The sequence below is a fragment of the Balaenoptera acutorostrata genome, chromosome 9 (genome assembly GCF_949987535.1).
Source record: "Balaenoptera acutorostrata chromosome 9, mBalAcu1.1, whole genome shotgun sequence".
NCBI lineage: Eukaryota > Metazoa > Chordata > Mammalia > Artiodactyla > Balaenopteridae > Balaenoptera > Balaenoptera acutorostrata.
In genome coordinates, this window is record NC_080072.1 from 1,199,486 (window position 1) to 1,221,215 (window position 21,730).

The 21,730-nt window shown below is 58.8% G+C and overlaps 1 protein-coding gene across 5 annotated transcripts in view; it reads right to left on the bottom strand.

Moving 5' to 3' along the window:
- Positions 1-220: 220 nt before the first annotated feature.
- The window catches only part of MOB2 (MOB kinase activator 2), a 53,341-nt gene continuing 31,831 nt past the window's right edge, over positions 221-21,730 (bottom strand). Inside the window, exons 1-6 of one of the 5 annotated variants that reach the window (XM_057553394.1) lie at positions 19,410-19,468; positions 15,891-16,020; positions 9,770-9,930; positions 8,928-9,021; positions 1,546-1,670; positions 221-1,066 (exon numbers count right to left, since the gene is read on the bottom strand). In XM_057553394.1, coding sequence (XP_057409377.1) covers positions 762-1,066; positions 1,546-1,670; positions 8,928-9,021; positions 9,770-9,930; positions 15,891-15,925 — 720 coding nt within the window. In that variant the 5' untranslated portion in view covers positions 15,926-16,020; positions 19,410-19,468 and the 3' untranslated portion in view covers positions 221-761. Of the gene's footprint in view, positions 1,067-1,545; positions 1,671-8,927; positions 9,022-9,769; positions 9,931-15,890; positions 16,021-16,594; positions 16,754-19,409; positions 19,526-21,730 lie in introns of those variants that run through there. The other 4 variants (XM_057553393.1, XM_057553392.1, XM_057553391.1 and 1 more) reach the window with 4 other exon arrangements.

Here is a 21,730-nt window from a genome sequence, read left to right on the forward strand (position 1 = left end):
GTTCAGCAGGGGAGCCCGTGGTCGGCCCCTGCAGGAAGGGTGGCACCTGCCCTTGGCCAGCACAGCCTCGGTCAGTGAGAGGATCCACCGCCCGGGCGGCAGGGGGGGGCGCTGCCCCAGGGGCGCAGAGAGGCGGGGGAGGGCAGAGGAGAGGGGTGTGTGTGGCCAGACCGCCCTCCACGCAGGGCACCGAGACGCTGAGGACACACGCAGGCGCTGACCTGAGAGAAGTCTTTTTATTACACCCGCACAGGGAAGCCAGCCTCTCCCCCTGCTCCCGGCCGCGTCTCCGCACAGGCCGCCCGCCAGGGCACCGGGATCCGAGCCGGCCAGCCCGGGGGCCCTTCCTGGGCAGCGGGGGCAGCGGAGGGAGACAGGCCCCTCCCCACCCGCCCTGAGCCACCAACAGCCGAGGTCCAGACCAAGCGGGAGAGAGCAGGAGAAAGCCACCCCCAGCCCGAACCAAGACGAAACACGGTGGAAGCGAAGCCTGCGGTCCCCGCCTCGGGGGAAGGAGCCCCGCCTGTCGCGTGTCTCCCCGGAGGCCGAGCCGGCGGCGGGGCGGGCGCGGAAGACCGGGAGAGACGCACCCACAGAAGGGGACTTGGACGGGGGCGGTCCCTAAGTGTCTGCTGAGCAGACGAGCGGAGTCCCAAAGTTCTCGGTGCCGGCGGCGCAGAGTGCCCGCGCCCACACTCCGCGCGCCGCCGGGCGCCGCCTCCCCCGCGGCCGCGCCGCCTCTCCCACGCGGGCGGCCGGGCTCACCTCTCCTTCACGTGGTTCTGTGCGCCCACCACCCCGCCCGCGCCGTCCCCGCCCCCGCCGCCGCCGCCGCCGCCGCACAGCACCTCCGTCAGGTCGTCCATGACCGCCGTCTCTTTGGGGTCGAGCAGGTTGAACTCGCGGGCGAAGAGGATGAAGTGCACGTAGAGCGTGTTCAAGTGTCCGTGCAGCTCGAGCGCCAGGGTCTCCTTGAAGTGCGACGAGTAGATGTGCGCCAGCACGTGGAACAGGTACTTGCAGATCTTCTTCACCAGGGACTCGAAGGAGCTGGGGAACTCGCGGCCTGCGGGGAGGGGGCCGCGGTCAGCCCGCCCTGGCCCCCCCCCCCGCCTCCCGCCCCGACCCCGCAGCCCTCACGGAGCCGCCCACCGCGACACCTGAGTGAGCCGGCACCCGGGGCGGGGCCGCGAGGGCGGCTGCTGGCGAGCTGTACTGGGCGCCTCTGTGCGGGGCCCGCGACCCCGCCGCGCATGGCCTAAAGCCGGGACAGGCGCCCAGGGCGCTCTCTGTGGCCTGGGCCGCAGAGGAGGGGGGACCCGGGAGACGGGCACCTCCTGTCGGCCAGGTGCTGCCCTCGGCAGCTCAGGACGGGTCTGGGACCCCGCTGGGCCCGCTCAGGGCTGTACACAGCTGTGAGTGCTGCTCGACGGCTGCAAGCCCCCGCCTCCCCGGCAGGGGGACCTCGAGGGCCCGGCCATGGGGGGTGGGGGGGGGTAGTGGAGGCCACAGGTCCCAGAGCCTGCGGTGGGAGGGGCCACGCACCGTATTTTGTGGGGAACACGTCCTCGTCGGTCACCAGCTTCTGCACGGAGCTCATGACGAAGTCCACGTACTGGGGGGCCGTGCACTTCACCTTCTTGCCCCGCTCATCATACCAGTAGTACTGTCTGTGGGGACAGAGGGGGGCGGTGACGCCCGCGGCCAGGAGAGCTGGCTGCGCACAGCATCAGGAAACCAACGCGCACCTTCCGCTCTGCACGTGGCCTCAGGCTTCATTCTCTCAAAGGAACGCGTGTTGTTTTACACATGATTTTGGAGGTACCACGCTGTGCCCATCCCGTCCCGGAGGCCCTGCTGCGACTGGTCAGCCGGGCCTCGACCCTCAGTAGTATCCCTGCTGCCACCAGCAGAGGCCAAACCTCTGCCCGCGGCCGGGCGGGGTGAGGAGGCCTCAGGACACGGGAATCTGGCCCCTGGACGCCCCCCAAAGACCCCAAGCTGCCCCGTACACGGGGGTGGGTGTGGGGCAGACAGTCCTCAGGCTGGAGTGGACCAGGGTGTTCGGGGTGTGGACACCTGGGTTTTCTTCTCACTGCGTAAGCCCAGCCGTGAAACCAAGCGCATCTCCTAGCTCATGAAAACATGGCCTATCCTCCAGCAGAACAAACACAAACCCCTGGTGGGCTCGCCCTGCCACACCCCTGCCCCAGCCAGACGGGCTTCATGGAGACCTCCGCCCGGCATCCCCGCCCCCATTTAGCTGACTTGACTTGGCTTCAGAACTGGCTTAGACCAGTTCCCCCAACACCTCACCATCCCACCTTATCCCAGGCCAGCACCCCAGGCTGGCTCCGAGCACCCTGCCCTGATTTCCTGAGCTCACCAAGCACCCCTGGGTGACAGCCACGTGGGCTCACCCACCCCCACCACCTTGTCAGGCCTGTCGTCGGGACAACAGGGTCCCCATCTCTCGTGGCCAGCCTGACTCCAGCCGAAATAAAAAGGCACGCCCCGCCCACGTGACCTCAAGGCAGCCCTGCTGCGCGCCGCGCCCCCGCCCCCCACTCCCTCTAGCAGGAACCAAGGCTCCTCCCCGCCCCCAGGACCGGTTAGCGTATCTGCGCCCCTGGCAGGGCTGGGTGGGGGTCAGGCTGCAGGACAGGGAAAACAGCCCACACACAGATGGACAGGCCGCCAGGAAAAAGGCCAGCCTTCAGTGGCCTGGCCACGGGTGCCACAGTCAGAAAAAACCGCCGGAGCTAGAAAATGGGAAACGTTTTCATGATGTCAGGCCCGGAGAGACCAGCTCCTCAGGGGCACAGTGGTCGCCCCGCCTGCGTGACAGCTGGAACACTCTGCTTTCAACGTTCCTCTTTTTCGTTTTCATTTTATTTTTGAACTGTCACACAGTAAAGCCGACTGGTTTTGGCATGCAATCTTACGCATTTTAACCCAAATAGAAGACCCACAACGGGGCACAGCTCCCACCCTGGCCCCCGGCCTGCTGGTCAGTCCCCAGCACACTAGTGACATGTCCTCAGGAACGCCACGCGATGTCCTGAGCCGGGCTCTGCGATCCATGCCACTGAGATGGACACCTTGTGGACGCGCCAGTCTGTCCAGACATTCACCTGCCGAAGGACACCTGTGTGGCCTCCTGTTTGGGGCAATTATGGGTCAGGCTGTTAAAACCCTCTCGGGCAGGTGTTTGCATGAGCACTAGTTCTCGTTTCTCTAGGGTGGACGCCCAGGAGTGGGACAGCTGGGCCCACGGTAGGTGAATGCCTTGTGTCCTGAGAAACCATCAACACGTTCTCAGAGCGGCCATCCCGCCGGGACCCCCCCCCCCCCTCCTCGCCGGCACCCGGCGCGTTTTATCAGGCGCTCCTGCAGCGTGGTCTGAATTCCTATTTCTCCACTGGCTCATGAGGCAGAGCCTCGCAGGTGCTCATCTGCCCTGCTTGGGTCCTCTTCCACGATCTGTCCGAGTCCTTTCTCCACTCGTGACCAGATTTTCTTACTGATCATCTGTGAGGGCTCTTTATCCATTCCGCACACTAGTCCTTTCTCGGACATGGGATTATTCTCTAGTCTGTCTTCCCTTTCTCCTAACAGTGTCTTTCTCAGAGCAAAAGTTCTAAATTTTGATGGAGCCCAGTTTACAGATTCTTTCTCGCCTATGGACTGCGGCTCGTGTCATGACCAAGAACTCTTCGCCTAACACTATCATGAAGGTTTCCTCCTGTGTTTTCTTCTGTAAGTTTCATGTTTTATATTTAGATTTAGAATTCACTTCAAGTTAATTCTGGCAGAAGAGGACATGCAGATGACTGGTTTTTCCAACAGCTCTGGTTGAAAAGTCTGTCCTTTCTCCATTGAATTCCTTTTGCATCTCTGTCAAACATCAAGGGGCCATGTTTGTGGGGGTCCATTTCTGGACTCTATTCTGTTGCACTGATCTCTGTGTCTCTTCCTTCACCACCACCATGCTGTTCTGATTACCACAGTTTTACAGTAAATCTTAAAAATAGGCTGTGGGACTCTTCCAACTTGACTGTTCTTTTTTCAAAATCACTGTTGCTATTCCAGTGACTTTGCTATTCCATATAAATTTTAGAATCAGCTTGTTTATATCAATAAAAACTCTGCTAGGATCTTAACTGAAATTGCAATAAATGAATTTACACTTCTGGTGTGTTGAGTCTTCCCATCCATGAACACAGTAGTCTCTCCATTCACGACAGTCTTTGATTCCATTCATCAGCATTTTGTAGTTTCCAGCATAAAGATCCTGTGCGTGTTTCCTTAGATCTGTACCTAAGTATTTCATTGTGTTTGGAGCTACTGTAAGTGATATAATTTTATCAATTTCGTGTTTCAATTGTACACTGCCAGTATACAAACTATGATTGATCTTTGTGTGCTGACCTTGCTAAGTTTATTCATTCGACTTTTTGCTAGAATCCTTGGGTTGTTTTTTTTTTTCCTACATAGACAATCATGTTGTATGCAAATACAGTTTTATTTTCTTCTTCTCCAATTTGAAAGACTGTTATTTCTTTTTCTTGCCTTACTGCATTACCCACCTTGGGTAAATTGTGATATTTTGTGCTTTCCAAGGAATTGGTCCATTTAATCTAAACTGTCAAATTTAATGTATGCAGAGATATTTGTGATGTTTCTTTATTATCCTTTTATTATCTCCTGGGTTTATCATTATTTCCCCTTTCATTCCTTATATTGATAATCTGTACCTTCTCTCTCTTTATCTTTGTTAGTTTTACTAAAGGTTTCTCAATTTTACCAATCCTTTCAAGGAGTCAGCTTCTGGTTTCATTAATTTTTCCCAACTGTTTTCAGAAATCAATGTCGGTGATTTCTGTTCTTATTTTACCATTTCTTTCCTTCTGCTCAATTGAGGGGTGTTTTTTTTTTTTGCTCTTCTTTTTTCTAGGTTCTTAATATGGAAGCTTAGATTGTATTGAGATCTTTCTTCTTCTAAAACAAGTGGTTTAATCCTATAAACATTCCTCTAAGCCTTGCTTTAGCTGCACCCCACAAGTTCAGATATGTTGCATTCTCGTTTGTGTTCAGTTTAAAACATTTTCTAATTTCCTTGAGACTTCCTCTCTGACCCAAGGATTATTTAAAAGTATGTTAATTTCTGGGGGCTTCCCTGGTGGCGCAGTGGTTGAGAATCTGCCTGCCAATGCAGGGGACACGGGTTCGAGCCCTGGTCTGGGAAGATCCCACATGCAACTAGACCCATGAGCCACAACTACTGAGCCTGCACATCTGGAGCCTGTGTTCCGCAACAAGAGAGGCCGTGACAGTGAGAGGCCTGCGCACCGCGATGAAGAGTGGCCCCCACTCGCCACAACTAGAGAAAGCCCTCGCACAGAAACGAAGACACAACACAGCCAAAAATAATAAATAAAAAAAAAATTAAAAGTATGTTAATTTCTAAATGTTTGGAGATTTTCCTGTTATTGATTTCTAATGTAATTATGGTCAGAAAACTTGCTCTGTATGACTCTGATTCTTTAAAGTTCGCTAAGGTCTGTTTTGTGAGCCAGGATATGATCTACACTATTTTGATGAATAATCCCAGTGCACTTGAAAGGGATGTGCATTTTACTGCAGAGGGTGGAGTGTTGTGTAAGTATCAATTCAGTCCAGTTGGCTGATGGTGTTATTTAGTTCCAGATTCTTGCTGACTTTCTGCCTACTAGGTCCGTCTATTACCAAGAGAGGAATGTTGAAATCTCCAACCATAATGTGATTTTGTCTGTTTCTCCCTTTGGTTCTGTCCACTTGCTTTGTGTAAAAGCTCTGTTGTTTGGTACATACACATTCAAGGTCAGTACTTCTTGATGAATTGACTCTTTTGTAAATAACGCAATCTTCTTCTTTATCCCTAGTTATTTTTTGCTCTGAAGTTTACTTTGGTATTAACATAGCCACTTTAGTTTTCTTCTGATTTGGTATATCTTTGTTGGTATATCTTTTCCCATTCTTTCACTTTTAACCTACCAATGTCATTGCATTTAAAGTGAATTTCTTGGGACTTCCCTGGCGGTCCAGTGGTTAAGACTCCACGCTTCCACTGCAGAGGGCGCAGGTTTGAACCCCTGGTCGGGGAACTAAGATCCCACATGCCACCTGGCATGGCAAAAAAAAAAAGTGAATTTCTTGTATACACTGAAATCCATTCTTATGATCTGTCTTGTCACTGGCATGTTCACACCATTGACATTCACTGTAATTACTGATCTGTCTGAATTTAAGTTTACCATCATTTACTATTTGTTCCCTTTTTCACTCCTTGTATTTCCTGCCTTCTTTTGCATTATTTTTAGTATTTCCTTTTAGTTTATCTATTATGATTTTGACTATGTCACTTATGTAACTTTTTTAAGAGATTGCTCAAAGGATTATAAAATGCATATGACCTTTCCGTGCTGTACCTGGAGCCAAGCATCACCTCCACAAGCGGAATCACAGAGCCGACCAGCACACAGGGCTCTCTGCCTGCCCCAGGACACTACTACTGTCTCAGTGTTCCATCCACACACGCTGAAGACCCATCAGACAGGGTGATGGGTTTTGCTCACCCACCAGACACGCTTTAAAGAGCTGAAGAAGAGTGGAGCGGCCTATCACATCTCCCGTCGCTTGCTCTCCCCGAATCCTGCTGTCCCGCGGTCCCTTCTAGCACCACTTCCTTCCTGTGTGAAGAGCTCCCTGCGCAGCTCTGCTGGCTGCGAGTTCACCCTCTCAGTCTCCCTTCCTCTGAGAAATGTCTCTATTTTCCCCTCATTCTTGAGGAGCATTACGTGGCCCTCCCGGGGGGGCCGCTCTTTCCTTTCAGCACCTGAACGATGCTATGGAGTCTCCTCCTGGCCCCCCGGGGGGGGGGGACGGAGAGCCACAGCCACCGGCGCCACGTCCCCACAGGCGCAGTGCTGCTGGCTCTGATGCTCTTAAGGTGTGTGTTCTCTTCAGCTGTTTGGTTATGTGTTTCTGGTGGATTCATCGAGTTTAGCCTGCTCAGAGTTCATTAAGCTTCCTGAATTTGTAGGTTTGTGTCTTGACCAAATTTGGTAAGTTTTCAGCCATATTTCTTCAAATATGTTTTCGGCATGGCCCTTTCTCCTCTTCTTTTGGGACGCCAACATTACCCTTAGGTTTCTGTCCTTCAGGCACCAGCAGGGCGGAGAAGGGCCTCCAGCCTGGGCCTCGGCCCCACTCCCGGCCCTGGGAGGACTGGATGGTCCCGGGAGAGCAGTAGCTCTGTGGACCCTGACAGACTCCCTTTTTCTATTAAACTAGTTCATGTGTTTCCATTCCTTGATCTCAAATGATTCCTAGGAAGGCATTTATATGCATATCAATTCATATCAATTTACAAAAACCCTACAAAGTAGATTACAGATGAGAAGAATGAACAGTAGAATTCTCAAAATCCCCAGATCTCCAAGTTCTACATGGCAGAGCCAGCATCTAGACACACGTCTGCCTGACACCAAATCCTATGCTCTTTCAAGGAGCCTCTTCTCAAACACATTGATACTGGAAGGGCATGTGGCGCCAAGGAGGGGCCCCGGCTTTCCCACTCGCCAGCCCATCGGCCACCTGTGACGCCGCCTGGTCAGGCACACGGCTGGCAAACGTCCTCCAAGCATGCCACACACATGGCTCTGCAGTGCTGCCCTTGCCCACTTGCAGCTGCTGTGGCCATGTCTGCTCTACAGAGGCCACTCTGTCCCACGCTGATGTTCTCCTGCCCCAAGCTCACCTCAAGCCTGCTCCCAGCACTGCCCACCCAACACTGCCCCATCCTCCCTGGGTCATGCCTGGCTGTGGCTATCTGGGGACACACGTGACGCCTGAGCATACCATCAATGGCTCTCGCTGGGTGAGTAAGGAGTGAAGAGCAGCTGCCTTCTGCACTCGTGCCCTCTGGAGGGCGGGGGAACTCCACCCTCTGCCCGTGCTGAGGCTTTGGGTGGCTCTCAGCAAGAGGAGGGCCCACGTGTCTCGGCCTGAGCTGGGTCTGCCCACAGCCTACGGGCAGGGTGAACTCAGGACGGCAGCACTGACGTGTCCACTAGTGGAGGCCCGCTGCTCACATGTGCTCCTATCAGCCCCCGGCCTGCAGAGGAGACGTCAGAAAGGAGCTTCTGTGCCGCCGTGCCACACCCTGCCCGGGCTGAGCCCCTGCAGACCTGGCCTCCTGCCTGTGGCCTCTTCTGTGGCTTCTGCTACTTGGGCCGGTGGCAAGCCCAGGGCCACGTGGTGGCTCTCCCATCCACGCGGCCTCCAAGAGCTGCCACAGAGGCAGTGGGGTACCCTGGAGCCCCTCAGGGATGCCTGCTTACTGAGGAAACGAACGGCACGTGCTTCCAGAAGAGAGCAGCCTGCACCAGGCCTGCAGGACGTCACCTCACGGGAAGGCGCCAAGGCGTCCCAGCCCCACGGACCGGCAGCGGGCGGGGTGCAGCAGGGCCTCCACGCAGAGCAGGAGCTCTGAGTTAGAGCCATCAGCCGGTGGGACAGAGAAACACACACCCTGCTGTCTCAGGAAGCCCAGCGGGCACGTCCTGGGGAAACGTCCTTGACCCCAGGAACGCGTCCTGTCAGCCCCTGGCCGGCTCCCAGCACCTGTGCCCCGGAGGGACCCACGCCGCCGGGGTCCCAACCTCCGCAGGGCTCTGCTTCCTGTCGCCCTGCCAGGCCCTGGGCCCGTGAGCACAGGAGGTGCAGCCTGGCGAGGACCCCGCTGAGGGAGGCCCTGAGCCACTGGGAGACCTCGAGCGGAGGCCGCGAGCGTGGGGTCTGAGAAGACAGGAGTGCAGCAGCCAGGGCCACGGCCACAGCCTGCCCGAGCCCCCGGGGCAGGGCCGCACCAGGCAGCGACTCACGTGTTGCACACGGCCATCGTCTGGCACGCCTCCCCCGTGCAGAACTCTGAGATGGTGCTGTACTGGAGGTTGACGTGGTGGAAGAATGTCGTGGCTGGAAGGGAAGAGAAAGGCCGGGCGTGAAGACCACACCGTGGAGCCGCTCTGCGTCTCCAGCGTCCTGCAGGCCCAGGGGGACCAGAGCCTCTCTCCTCGGGACCCTCCTGGGGGGGCTGGTGCTTATCTCAGACCAAAGACCGCGGCCCCAGCGCAGCACCGTCCTCGGGAGCGGGCGGCACGGACCAGACGATGCTGAGCTGGGCAGGGTGCCCGAGGCCTGAGACAGAGTCCCCTCCATGAGGGGTGGGGCAGCAAACCTCCCACCCCAGCCCCTTGATCACACCCTGCTCTACGGTCACCAGCTGATCAGGGACACCGCTAAGGCATGCGGCAGCACCAGCTCACAGCCACAAAGCCTACCGCTCTCGGGAGGAGAGCTGGCGCCTTGCCCTGCGTGGGGCACCCCACGAACCCTGAGCCAGTCCGGCAGGTGGGGGTGAGTCCGCCACCCCTCCCACAGGCCATGGCCTTCCCGCCACCACAGCACCGCCGGCCTTGCAGCCACGCTCCCGTCCCACGGTGCCCCCTGGCCCTGGTGTCCTGTCCCCCGGTGCGACCAGGACCCGCACTGAGTCCCCGCATCTGAGGGGATCCTGAGTGCCCGGCAGGGCTGGCCACCCCAGGCCTCGGCTTCTAGCCGACGCGGGTGGGTGGCGGGGGGGGCGTTGAGCACCAGCTCTGGGGGGTCCTGGGGGAAATGAGGGGGGCTGCCCTCCCGGCCCTGCCAGCCCGCCCCCACGCACTGTTGCTGGCCAGCCACTCATTGAGGTCGATCTCCCGGGGCAGCACCACCAGCTCCTTGAACCCGAAGTCGGTGATCCTGGACTTGGTGTACTCCGGCTCTAGGTACACCTTCTTCTCCTCGGCGACGGGCTTCTTCCCGTTGGGCTTGGCTTTGGACTTCCTGCGGAGAGAAGGGAGCGCGGGGTCACGGCAGGTGCAGGCGTGGAGGCCGCGGGCCGGCCCGGGAGACGAGCAGTGCCGGGGGACGCCTCGGGGGCTTCAGCTCCCGTGGGCCCAGGCGTGGGAGGAAGCTGCCCTGCGCCCGTGCCCTCCCCTGCCGCCGTCAGGGGCCCAAACCTGGAACCCAGGGCGGGCAGGGAGCTCCGGGACCACCGAAGGGTGGGGTGGCGGCCACACCAGCCGGCTCAGCCGCCACATGTGACACCGCGGCCCTGCAGCCCTCCTGGCCCCCACCTGGGCCTGGGGTCCCGCTGCAGGGACACAGGGGTGCCCACCACTCGGCCGGGCCCTGAGCCTCCGCGCAGAGTCCCACTGTGCGCCCTGCTGCGCAGATGACCCAGCAGCCCGCCCTTACTGAGCGCCCACTGCATGCCGACGCCCCAGGCCACCCCACTGAGGCCTCCTGTCATCACGAGTTCATGGCTCACCCGCCTGACACCTGCCCGCTGGCCCGCGCTCTCTCCCAAGTGCACGGTGCAGGTTCCAGGCAGAGACAGCAGTAGGCGTGAGCAGATGTTAGAGATTTCACAAAATGGCCACTTTTCACTAAAATTTTTCTTGGTCAGGAAAATAGTTCTTTTCCATTAAAAATATGCTGTTGTATAACACAGAATGGGCCTGTTATGGCTATTTTTACATGCACGAATACGTATTTCTGCAACGTCTTTGTTCTCCTACAGCGAGTGTCAGTACCTAACCCGTGAACCAAAGCCCTCTGGGGCTGAGGGAGCCCCGGGCCCAGAACCAGCCCCCCTCCAGCTGCCCCCGCGGCCGGAGCCGGGCCCACGGTGTGTGCGGCCCAGGCGGGCCAAGGGGAGGGCACATTGCCTACGGAGGAAAACTGCCCGACAGAGTGGCCCAGAGCCTGCGGCCGGGACGTCAGCCCGAGTCACCGCGTCTGCCACAGGCCGGAGCCCGAGCTGGGCGAAGTGAGTGGCGTGCCGAGGGGCTGCCTTCCGGGCGCCGCCGCCCCACGTCGGCCAGTGCGGAGCAAGCTGCCCTCTCCTGCACCTGTAGGCCCACGACGTTTCAAGGTTAAGACTGGGTTCTTGGGCTGGCGTGGGTTGAAAAACTGAAGGAAAAAACCCCTAAGAACACGGATCAGTCTCTTGCTTCTTTTACTTGAATGACTGAAATCTTTAGTGGCAGACATCACGACTTCCAGAAAACAAACTGCAAATCAGTCAAACCGTCCTGAGTCTCACTGACCAGAAGAGGCCACTTTCGGCTGTAGACTCTCAAGGAGGGATCCCCGGGGACAGAGGATGATCGAGGGAGACCGAGGGCAGGCACACAGCCCGGTGCGGCCTCCCACCCCCAGGGGCAGCCACAGGCCGGAGGGACGGTGCCTTGCAGGGGAGGGTGGGCGGGCCGAGGACCGGGGCCCGGGGGCTGCGGCTCGCGGCTGGGTCCTACCAGCTCACACCCCCGTGGTCTCCAGCGCCCGCAGAAGGAGAGGCGCTCCCGTCGCTGCCTCCGGGGCCTGGGTGAAAACACACCGCGGGCCCCGCACGGGGCGCGAACTAGACACTGCCGTCCTCCGTCCCAAGGGCTCTGTGTCCCTCCCGCCCCCCGCCAGCCCCGCTGAGGCCCACATTTGGCGGCGCGGGGGGTGTCACACGGGATGAAAGGTCTGCAGCTCCTGACCTTGCCGTTTTTTTCCCTTCTGTTTTGAAAAGTTGCTAGTGGTTTATTTAAGAGAAACAGGAAGGAAAAATGCTCCCTGAATGCCAGGGAAATGTTTTCCCTTCAGCTTCTCACAGCAGATCTTTGCCTTAAAAGGCAATGTGTGCTTGGCCTCCGGGTGCAGCGCCGGCAGTGGCTAGTGCTGGGCAAGGGCCACAGTGTCCTGGGGACGGGCCCGGGTGGGCTGGAGCTGGAGTGCGGGTGTGAACACTGCAAAAACACAACCACAAGCAGGGGGCACTCCGAGGGTCCCCACGGGGGGCAGGTGGGGCTGTTCACTGGGGACAAGTGTGGGCACGGGCCTTTGGGGGCCCTGCAGCCTCCCCCAGTGTACACAGAGGGGGACAGGGCCCCAGAGGGGCGGAGGGCGCCCTGGGCTCCCCGGAGAGGGGTGGGTGGGGTGCTTTCCTGACCCTGGGTCTGTGCTGCTGAGCCAGGCGCCACCCGTCAGAAAGCCCGCACTCGCTTGGAAGGTCCCCATGTCCACAGCCCCAAGCACACAGGACGCACCTCCAACCCCAAGCCAACTTCTGCTCCGGTCACCCCTGAGTGCCCATCTGCTGGGCAGATTCCCAGCTATGAGCCCGGCCAGGCTTAACCGACCCCCTCGCCTGTGCTGCAAGCGTGTACCTGCCCGTCCCCCGCCGCAGTGCACACCTGGCCCAGGCCAGCCCCAACTCGGAGCCTCAGTGTCTGGGTGTGGAGGCTGCCGCCACCACACGTGAGGATGGGATGAGCGGGGGCCTGGGCTGTGAAGCCACTGCCCGACCCGCCTCCTCGCTCCGTGCTCAGGGCACACACGGCAGCAACAGTGGCCGGGCGGCCTTTACACGAGCGACCACGGGCAGAGCAGCAGCAGGAAGCGGCCGTCACGGAGGGGCGTCACGGGGCCTCGGGCACAGGGCTGCGCGGGGGTGCCGCTGTGCTGAGGGTGTGGTGTCCTCGTGCCCACACGGCACTTCCAGGGAGACCGAGAGCCCCTCCGGTTGAGGGCACCCTCCGTGTTTGGTTCTCAGAGTGGCGGGGGAGGCAGCCCCAGGAGGACCCGGGCTTCTGCTCCGTGAGACAGGCGTCGGGGGCTCTGGGCCGTGATGTGTGTGGTCAGAGGCCTCCACCTCCTCGCCCCCCCTCACTTCTCCGTCCGCACCTGCCCTCCTACAACCAACAGGCAGGAGCACCCCGGGGCCCCCAGGCCCTGCCTCGTCACCCAGCGCTGGCCTGGGGTCCCCAGACCCAGCACGGCTGGGAACGGCTCTCCTGCCAGGTCGGCCGGCCCGGACCTCTCTGCGCCGTCCTCGAGTCTCCCTTCACACCCTCCACCAGGAGACGACGGCCACTGACCAGGTGGTGGCAGGACTGAAGGACAAGCCGGCCTGGGGCGAGTCTGGGGACGTGGAAGGGCCTGCCACACCTGAGTGCCACCACCCCAAGTCCTGTCCTTTTTAGAGAGGTGAAGGCTCCTAGCCAAGACGCTCGGCCCCTTAGAGCACAGGGTTTCTGACGACACATGGTGACCTTGGAAGTGGGACAGGCTGCTGCGTGACATAGCGGCGGCACCCATCCTCGGTCCCTGAGGCCGCGTCGGCAGAGAGGACGGGACTCTCCGTCCAGAGGCACCAGGCTCCTAAACGGGCCCTGTCCAGCCTAGGCCCAGGCACCCCCTTTCCAGTTGGGGCTCCCACAAACCCGCTGAAGGGAAGGCTGGGCATGGCCCTGGTGCGGAGGGACAACTGTGGAACCCCTGGGCCGCGGGCAGGAGAGTGGACGCCAGGCCTCAGCCCACCCAGGGTCTGCCGCGCCCTCCTGGGAGAAAGAACGCGGCTATGGGCACACGCGGAGAACCCCCCGTCTTACTGTGGGCTCCGAGGCCGAGTCCCACCCAGCCGACGCCAAACACCTGGGAGGGGCCGCGGCTCTGCAGGAAACACCTTCGGACGGTCTCCCCAGTGGATGCCCACCCAGCCTCACCCCTCAGCCTCCCCTGCTCCTGAGGCCTTTACTGCAGGGGGGCAGGGTCCCCACACCCGAGGCATGTTGGGTCCCACCAGCTGGGTCCCTCTGCCAATGTGCCTGGCCTGGCACATTCCTGTCTACAAGACCCCACCCAAGGTCACTCAGTCCCCTGGGATGGCCCCGCGGTGGCTGCTCGGTGTGACTCGGGCAGAGACACAGACGGCCGTGCAGCCCAGCCCGCCGGGTGAGACGGCTGGAGCGTGTGGGAGGGGTCCAGCCCGAGGAACGTGGATGTGCTGCGGGCCCCGCCTGCACACAGCCCCGCGTGCTGGGGTGGGCGGCGGCCGAGGGAACCCACCGAACGCCGAAGGCCCCCGCCACGAGCTCAGTTCACTGTCTCCATCCAAAGGCAACTCGGCTGGCCCAGACCCCAGACCCCAGGCACGGCCACCCCTGGGGGCCACCACAAGGACGCCTTGGCTGGCACAGTCCTGCCCTCCAGGGAGCAGCAAGCAGCTTCCAGGTTTTACAGACAAATGAATCCTCCAGGCATCATTAGTGCTGGGCAAGGGGCTGGTGGTCTCCAGGCACAGAGCCGGCTTGGCTGCAGCCAGTGAGGTGGCGCTGGATCGGGGGACGAGACGGGCAGGTGGGGGCGGCTTCCCTCTCTCCTCAGAGCCCCGCCCACCCTGCCGTCCTCCCCCCAGCGCCCCCAGCCAGTGCCTGGCCCACAGTGCTCCCCAGATGCTGGCACAGATGCCAGAGCGGCCAAGGTTCTCACCAGGAGGGGGATGCAGGGCAGATTCGGCAGGGGGCACCTGCAGGAAGTCAAGGGAGCCTGGAGGCCTGAAGGAGGGTGGGCAAGCCTGGAGGTGGGGCGGCCTGGAGTCAGCCTTGCGGGACAGAGGGGGTCGAAGGTCTGGGGTGGGGAGCGGGGTTATGAGGCTCCTGCAGACGTATGAACGTGGACTCAGCGTAAAACACAGATGCTGGGCAGGTCCCACAGGAAGGCCCCATGGAACACTGGGCGGTGCCGTAGGTGGTCTTAGAAAGGAGGAGCCCACAGACAGGGATGCCCACCTTCCCAAGACCCCAAGTTCTATGCAGTGGGACTGGGAAAACTGCACTCTGACACTTAGAGACCACCCCCCCGACCTGGACCATGTTCTCACCGGTCCTCACTGGCCCTGGTGACCGGCCCCTTCCCAGAGCACAAACCCGGAGGCCGAGGGCTGGGAAGACCCCCACGGAACCCCTGTCAAATCCCCACGGGCTGCACGAGGCAGACGCTGTGGAGAGAGACGCGCAGGTCATTTCTCGGTTTAACAGCCTGGCAGTCAGCACCCAAACAAAGCACACTTTCACAAGCCGTGCGTCCCCTACAAAATAAGAGACCCATTGAGAGGGAAGCCACCGGGGCAGACAGAGCGAGGGCTGCAGACACCTGAGACCCACCGTCCACGCACATAAGGTGCTCGGGGCACTGCTGCATCCAGAACTGCAGCCACGAGGCGGCCACTCTGCTCAGAGCCCGCATCCTCCTCTACCCACGCGCTCATAAGCTGCTCCTCTTCTAACACCTGGCTGGACCGCCACCTTCACTGGAAAGTCTTCTCGGATCCCCCAGGGGGGCGGCCTTGGCCTCCTTCTCGCAGACAGCTCAGAGGGCTGGCCCTGCCTTCCTGTCCTCGGTGGAGCCCGTCTCGGCGTCCGGGCCCCTCCCACCACGCCATGTGCACACAGGCACGCACCGGCTCCCACTCGCTGTGGGGACGTCACCGTTCCTGATCTGAACCAATGACCTGGAGGGGGCACTGCCACCTTGCCCCACACCTTTACATCGCAGGGCAGACTCCCCGTTAGTCCTCCCTGGGTGGCAGGGGGCGGCCCCTGTGGGAGAGGAGGGTGCAGACCATAGGAAGCCGGAGACACAGGTCATAGAGCTCACTGCTGGTCCCACCACCAGCCACACTTGGCCCTCACCCCAGACCCTGACCAAGCGGCCTGCTTAGCTTGGTTGCAATTAAAGACAGGATTAGAAAAGCAAAAGATACTTTCACTTAAAAGTTCCGACCCACCCAAATTACAGGCAAATACAAGATTATTACATTGAAGGAAACGTGATTTCAGTCTAAACTGTGACACATCCTGGGTGAGGAGGGGCAGTGCTCCTGACCCCGCCAGGAGCCTATCCTGGGCCCCCTCCCCTCCCCTCCCCGCTGGGCTGAGCCGGGCCCCCCAGGCCCGCAGCACAGAACAGACCTGACCATTGTGAAGGCCTGCTCCCCGGCCCCCATGCTCTCCCGAATGCCTGAAACAGACGCTTCCACCCTGAGACAGAAGAGGCGCTGGAGTTTCTCCAAACCCCTCGTGCGGGACACCGGAGGCTCTGCTGCAGCAGGTCAGAAAAAGAGGTGAGAAAAGAGGTCAGAACCTGCTTTTCTGGTAACGCCCCTACAGCAGACAAGGCCCAGGGAAGTTCTCTAGATAAGGCCACTGGTGGACAGACTGGTCATCCTGCCCGGGGACCAGAGGCCAGACACCGGGGGCGGCGAAGGCTCTGTCCAGCAGGCTCGGGAGGGCAGGAGGCAGGCCTGCTGCGGTCTGAGACGCGGTTCATCAGAAAGACGGACACCAGTCATGGGCGCCCCCTGTTCTTGCCCAGACCCTCTGGGCCAAACACTCCCCTTTCAGGGCACCCCCCCCCCCTTCAAACAGCAGGAAGCGCAGGACTCTAGGGAGAACCTCACTCCAAACAAAGTTCTGACCGTGTCCAGCTGCTTCCCAGGCATCCACAGGTGGGGCCGTGTCTGCCCCGGGCCCATCAGCCCCCCAGTCCCACCGGAGGGGTCTGCACACCACGGCAACTTGACCCAGAGGACAACTACGGCCACTCCTCCCCAGACTGAGCCCTGGGGCAGGGACTAGGGACAGTCACACAGCCCCGCCGCCCCTGCCACGTTCACCTGAGCACTTTGCCGACTGCTTGAAGCACCATCTTGCAGCTGAGCCCGCTCTTCGGGGGCGGGCTGAGCAGAGCCCGGTCTGTGGGGACACTGCTGTGGTCTCCCAGCATGGCGGGCAGCGCGGAAGCAGGCTGGGAAAGCGGGAGCCCCGGCACCGGCGCCGCTCCCCGCCGCCCTGCCCTCCGAGCAGCCCTGACTCGCCCTGACTCGGAGCCAGCCACGCCAGCCAATGAGGACAGCGGGGGAGGAAGACGGGCTCTGGCCGGGCAGGGACAAACAGCTGCTCCTGTTACAGGCGGAGGCCGGCCGAGTCCGGTTACGCGAGGGAGTGTCTCAGTCGCCTTTTCAAAGTGGCTCCGTGCGGGCGCAGCGTGGGGCGAGGCCGCTGCCGAGGGGACAGGCATAGCCCACAGAGAAGACCCGTCAGTGAGGCCCCGCCGTGGCACGAGCGCCCTTCCGATGTGGCCGGGAAAGCTCTCTGAGCAGGCGGGGCTGGGCGGGCGCCCCGGCCGCGCTGCAGGGAGAGGCTGGCCGTGCACCTGCAGAGCGCAGACGCGGGCGCGTGGTGTCCGCACCCGCAGCCTTGGGAAGACAAGGCTGGGGTGCCCGGAGCAGGAGCCGAGCTGGCATAAGGCAGTGGGCGGTAGACCCCAGCGGACACGCCAGAGGCCTCCCGAGGGGGCACAGGAAGCTGCGTGGCCAAGGCCTTCTTTACAGCCGGGCCACACACAGGACACCACCAGGGACTGAAGAAGCAAACGCGTGAAAGAGGACGACGCTCTGCGCAGCCCTCATCTCCGGCTGACCACAGGGACAGCTTGCTGCCGATGGCGGCAGCACGGCCACGCTCGTCCAGAGGCCCCGTCCAGCGGCAGCACAGCACCCCAGCCTCAGCCCGGCCCTCTGTCCCCGAGGCCGTGTCCCATAGAGGGCCCGGCCAACTATCCGTCCAGGCTCAGGCCAGTTCTGTGCGGTGGCAACTCCAAAGCCACCAAGAGGACTACCTGACGTGCAGTGGGGCAGGCTGACCGCCCGGGCAAAGCTGGGGACGCCGACTGAGCCCCGGCTGCACGTGAGGACCAGGGCAGGAACCCAGGCACCGCGCTCACCCAGTGAGTGAGTGAGACTGGGAGGCCCTGGGTTGGGAGGACACAGCCTCCGGCAGTTGGAGTAACTGAGCACAAGGTGCCTCTAGGCTCATCGTGTTATATCCCCTGCCCCGGGCCCACACCCGCCACTTCTTCAAGGAGCCCTGGGCCCCTCTATTGGAGAAAATTAAAGACTGAGACCTGGGACTTCCCTGGTGGTGCAGTGGTTAAGAATCCATCTGCCAATGCAGGGGACCATGGGTTCGAGCCCTGGTCCAGGAAGATCCTACGTGCCGCAGAGCAACTAAGCCCGTGTGCCACAACTACTGAGCCTGCATGCTAGAGCCCGCAAGCCACAACTACTGAGCCCGCTCGTCACAACTACTGAAGCCCACGCGCCTAGAGCCCATGCTCTGCAACAAAGAGAAGCCACTGCAATGAGAAGCCCATGCACCACAACGAAGAGTAGCCCCCGCTCGCTGCAATTACAGAAAGCCCATGCACAGCAATGAAGACCCAACACAGCCAAAAATAAATGAATTAAAAAAAATAAAAATAAAAAATAAAATGAATAAATAAAAATAAAGACCGAGAACTGACCTGGTCGTCCCACTGCTGCTGGGATGTCACTTTCCTAGGCCCTCTCAGCTGACAGAGCAAGGAGACGGGTGTACGTGCCAGTCTGTATGTTTACACCCCCACTCAGGTGTACACTGCAACCGCATTAAGCCAGACACGAGTTCATCCTGACGCCTCCACCTCTGATCCGACCTCCCCCACTGATGGTGATACACCTGCAGGTTCTGAGTGGCTTTGTGAAACCACAGAAGAAGAGGCTCCTGTGCTGTGAAGGCAGCAAAGCCATCGGGCCCAGAACCCTGGTTGAAGGTGCAGGAAAATTTGGTGCACTTCAGAGCAAGTGGGAAAAGCTATAAGGTTGAGTCCAATGAAAATAGAGAAGAATAAGGAAGAGTAATAACTAAAACACTCCAAAAAGACACACACAAAACAGATGAAAACTGTACCTCAATAAATTAGAATTTGAAAACCTCAGAAATAAAGTGATTTAAAGAAAGATTTGAAAAGAGAGACAAAAGAACTCAAAGTAAGAACCACAAATGAAAGTTCCTGAAATGAAGTCTAGACTAGAAGAAACAGCAAGGCAGTGCCATGGGAAACAGAAGATGGGAAGGGGGATTTTTTTAATGAAAAAGAAATGAAAAGCTTTCCATTTCCCCGATGGAATAACCGATGCTAGACTTGACTTCCACCATCAACAACCTCAAACTGGGTACAACATACAAGCAACTGGCTTCAGACGCTGGACAATGCGCAGGATGGTGCCCGCTGGAAACCGTGGTGCAGGAGGGCAAAGCCTGCGCAAACCCCAAAGTCTCAGCCGCTGCGGATGCAAGAACAGAAGCTGGGGCTGCTGACGTGCGCAGGGCAGGGAAGCAGAGGGACGGGGCTTCCCAGAGGAGGGGCTCTAGAAATGTGGACAGAGGGCCATGAAGCCTTTGGCCAACCACTGAGCTGAGGGCCACAGGCTGGAGAACAGCTACAGGAGCTGTGAGCCCAAGCAGCTTGTATCCCGTATCCTGAGATGTTGCTAAATTTACCTTTTTTCTTTAGCTCTAGCAGACTTTTCGCAGTTTCCTGTAATTTTATAAGTACATATGACCCTGTTATTTCCCAAAAGACTACCTCTTCCTTTCCAATATCTATACCTTTTCTTTCTTTTTCTTCTTCTCTCTCTCTCTCTTTTCTCTGCCTCGTGGCGTAGCTGAGACCAGCAGCGCGGCGCTGAACAGAAGCAGTGAGACAGCATCCTTGCCTGGCTCCTGGTCGCAGGGCAGGACGTTCATCTAGTCTTTCAACTGAACATTTGATATGAGCTCTAGATTTTTTCCGGGTGCCCTTTACCACTTGAGAACATTCCCTTCTATTCCTGGTTTGCTGATTGTTTATGTGAATATTTTGCCATGCACTGTTTCTATATCTAATTGAGATTTTTTTTCTCCTTTATTCTGTTCATGTGGTGAATTATACTGACTGATTTTCAAAGGTCAGCTAAGCTTAGATTGCTGGGAAAAGACCCCCTCTGGGTTATGAGCTGTTATTCTTTTTATATATTGCCGGGTTCGTTTTGCTGATACTTTCTTAGGGAGTTCGACATCTGTGTTCGCGGAGGACAGTGCTCAGCAACTGTCCTTTTCTTGTTAGGTTCTTGTCTCATTTCAGCCTCACTGAATTAGTTAGGTAGTATTTCCTCCTCTGTGTTCTGAAAAAGCATGTGTAAGAATGTCTGAAGTCTTCCCAGTGAGGGGTGCTCCTGGTATCTTGTGGGCGGAGGCCCCACACAAAGAACCGTCCCGCCCCAGCATCCCCAGTGCCGTGCAGGCGGCGGACACTCGGCGAGGAGCATGCAGCTCCCGCGCCCACGAGGCCTCCACACAGCTACACGGCTGCTTCTCAACCTGCTCCTGGTCCAGCAGCACCAGCAGCATCTGGGAGCCTGTCGGAAATGCCAGTTCTCAGGCTCACCAGCCCGGCTGACCGGAAACTCTGCAGAAAAGCCGGGATGCGGGTGAAGAAGCTCTCCAGGCGGACCCGACACGCGCGACGCTCTAAGGACACGTGCTGAGGGCGGTGTGAGCACCAAGCACATCCTACCTGGAGAGCCAACACTGCATGACGGGCGCACCAGACACGACGTAACTCAGAAGATGCAAGAGGAAGGGGAGCGGCAGGGGTTTCCAGCTAATTTCAACACTGCTCCTGTGAGGGAACCAAGAGACAACAGCCAAAAGACGGCGGGACTGAGGGCTTCACAAAGGCAGCTGCTTGAAAAAACAAACGTTTCTAAATACTCTTTTTATTGTAGCAAAACACACGACATAAAATTTACTATCGCAACCACTTTTAGGGGCACGGTTCAGTGGCATAAAGTATATTCACTGCTGTGCAACCATCACCCCCATCCACCTCCAGAACTTCTTCATCTTCCCAAATGGACACTCTGTCCCCATTAAATACTCACTCCCCTCCCCTCCCCCAGCCCTGGGCACCCACCGTCTACTTCCTGTCTCTATGGATGTGACCTCTCTAGGGATGTCACGTGAGTGGAATCAGACAGGATTTGTCCTTTTGTTTCTGGCTTATCTCACTGAGCATAATGTCCCCAAGGTTCATCCACGTTGTAGCCTGTGCGGTGACTGTCAGCAAGTTCACCTTTTAAACCAGAAAGCCCTTCAAACTGCCAGTTGGGACATCTACTCCCGGTCGAGAGGGAGTAATGAGGACCGGTTTTTACCTCCTGCTTCAAACAACAGGACACTGGACAAATGTATGACAGTTTTCAAGACACTGGACGTCAGGCAACAGAGCGTGGTGACCCCTGCAAGACGGGAACCGGCGAGGGGACGCTGCAGTGGCCGGCTGGATGGATCGGCACGGTGGAGAGGGGACCCAGGAGGGCCCCGAGGGATCCCAGTTGAGGCATCTCAGCGGGGAGTCTGAGAGGCCAAACAGCCAGAGGTCAGGGGGCAGCACGCCAGGGGGACAGGACACTAAGCGGAAAGAGCTGCATAGAGAACTCGGCAGACGTGCTGAGGGGCCCCGTGGGGTCCCCGTCTGAGCTCGGGACAGGGCACATGTACAAGGAACTGCTGCGGGAGGGACAAGCCACCCGGAAGGATCTGCAGGGCCCTCCTCAAGGTTCGCACGGGCCCAAGAAGCGTTCCTTCCCCACCAGCCAGAGTGGCACAAGGTGGAGACCTCCGGAGGTTCTGTGTCAGTGGTGAGAAAAACCGGCCTGAAATGAAACATCGCCATAATCCCACCAACACAGAACAAACACAAGAACTGAAAAGACTCAATCGTTTCCAACTGAGTCCAAGGAACACAGACACACAAAAATATCCAGCACCAAACAAGGCAAAGCTCACAAGGCCTTGCATCCAAACAGAAGTCACCAACCTCAGGAAAGGAGGAAAACAGTCCATTACTAGGAATCAAATCAATGGATCAAAAACGACTCCAAAATGGC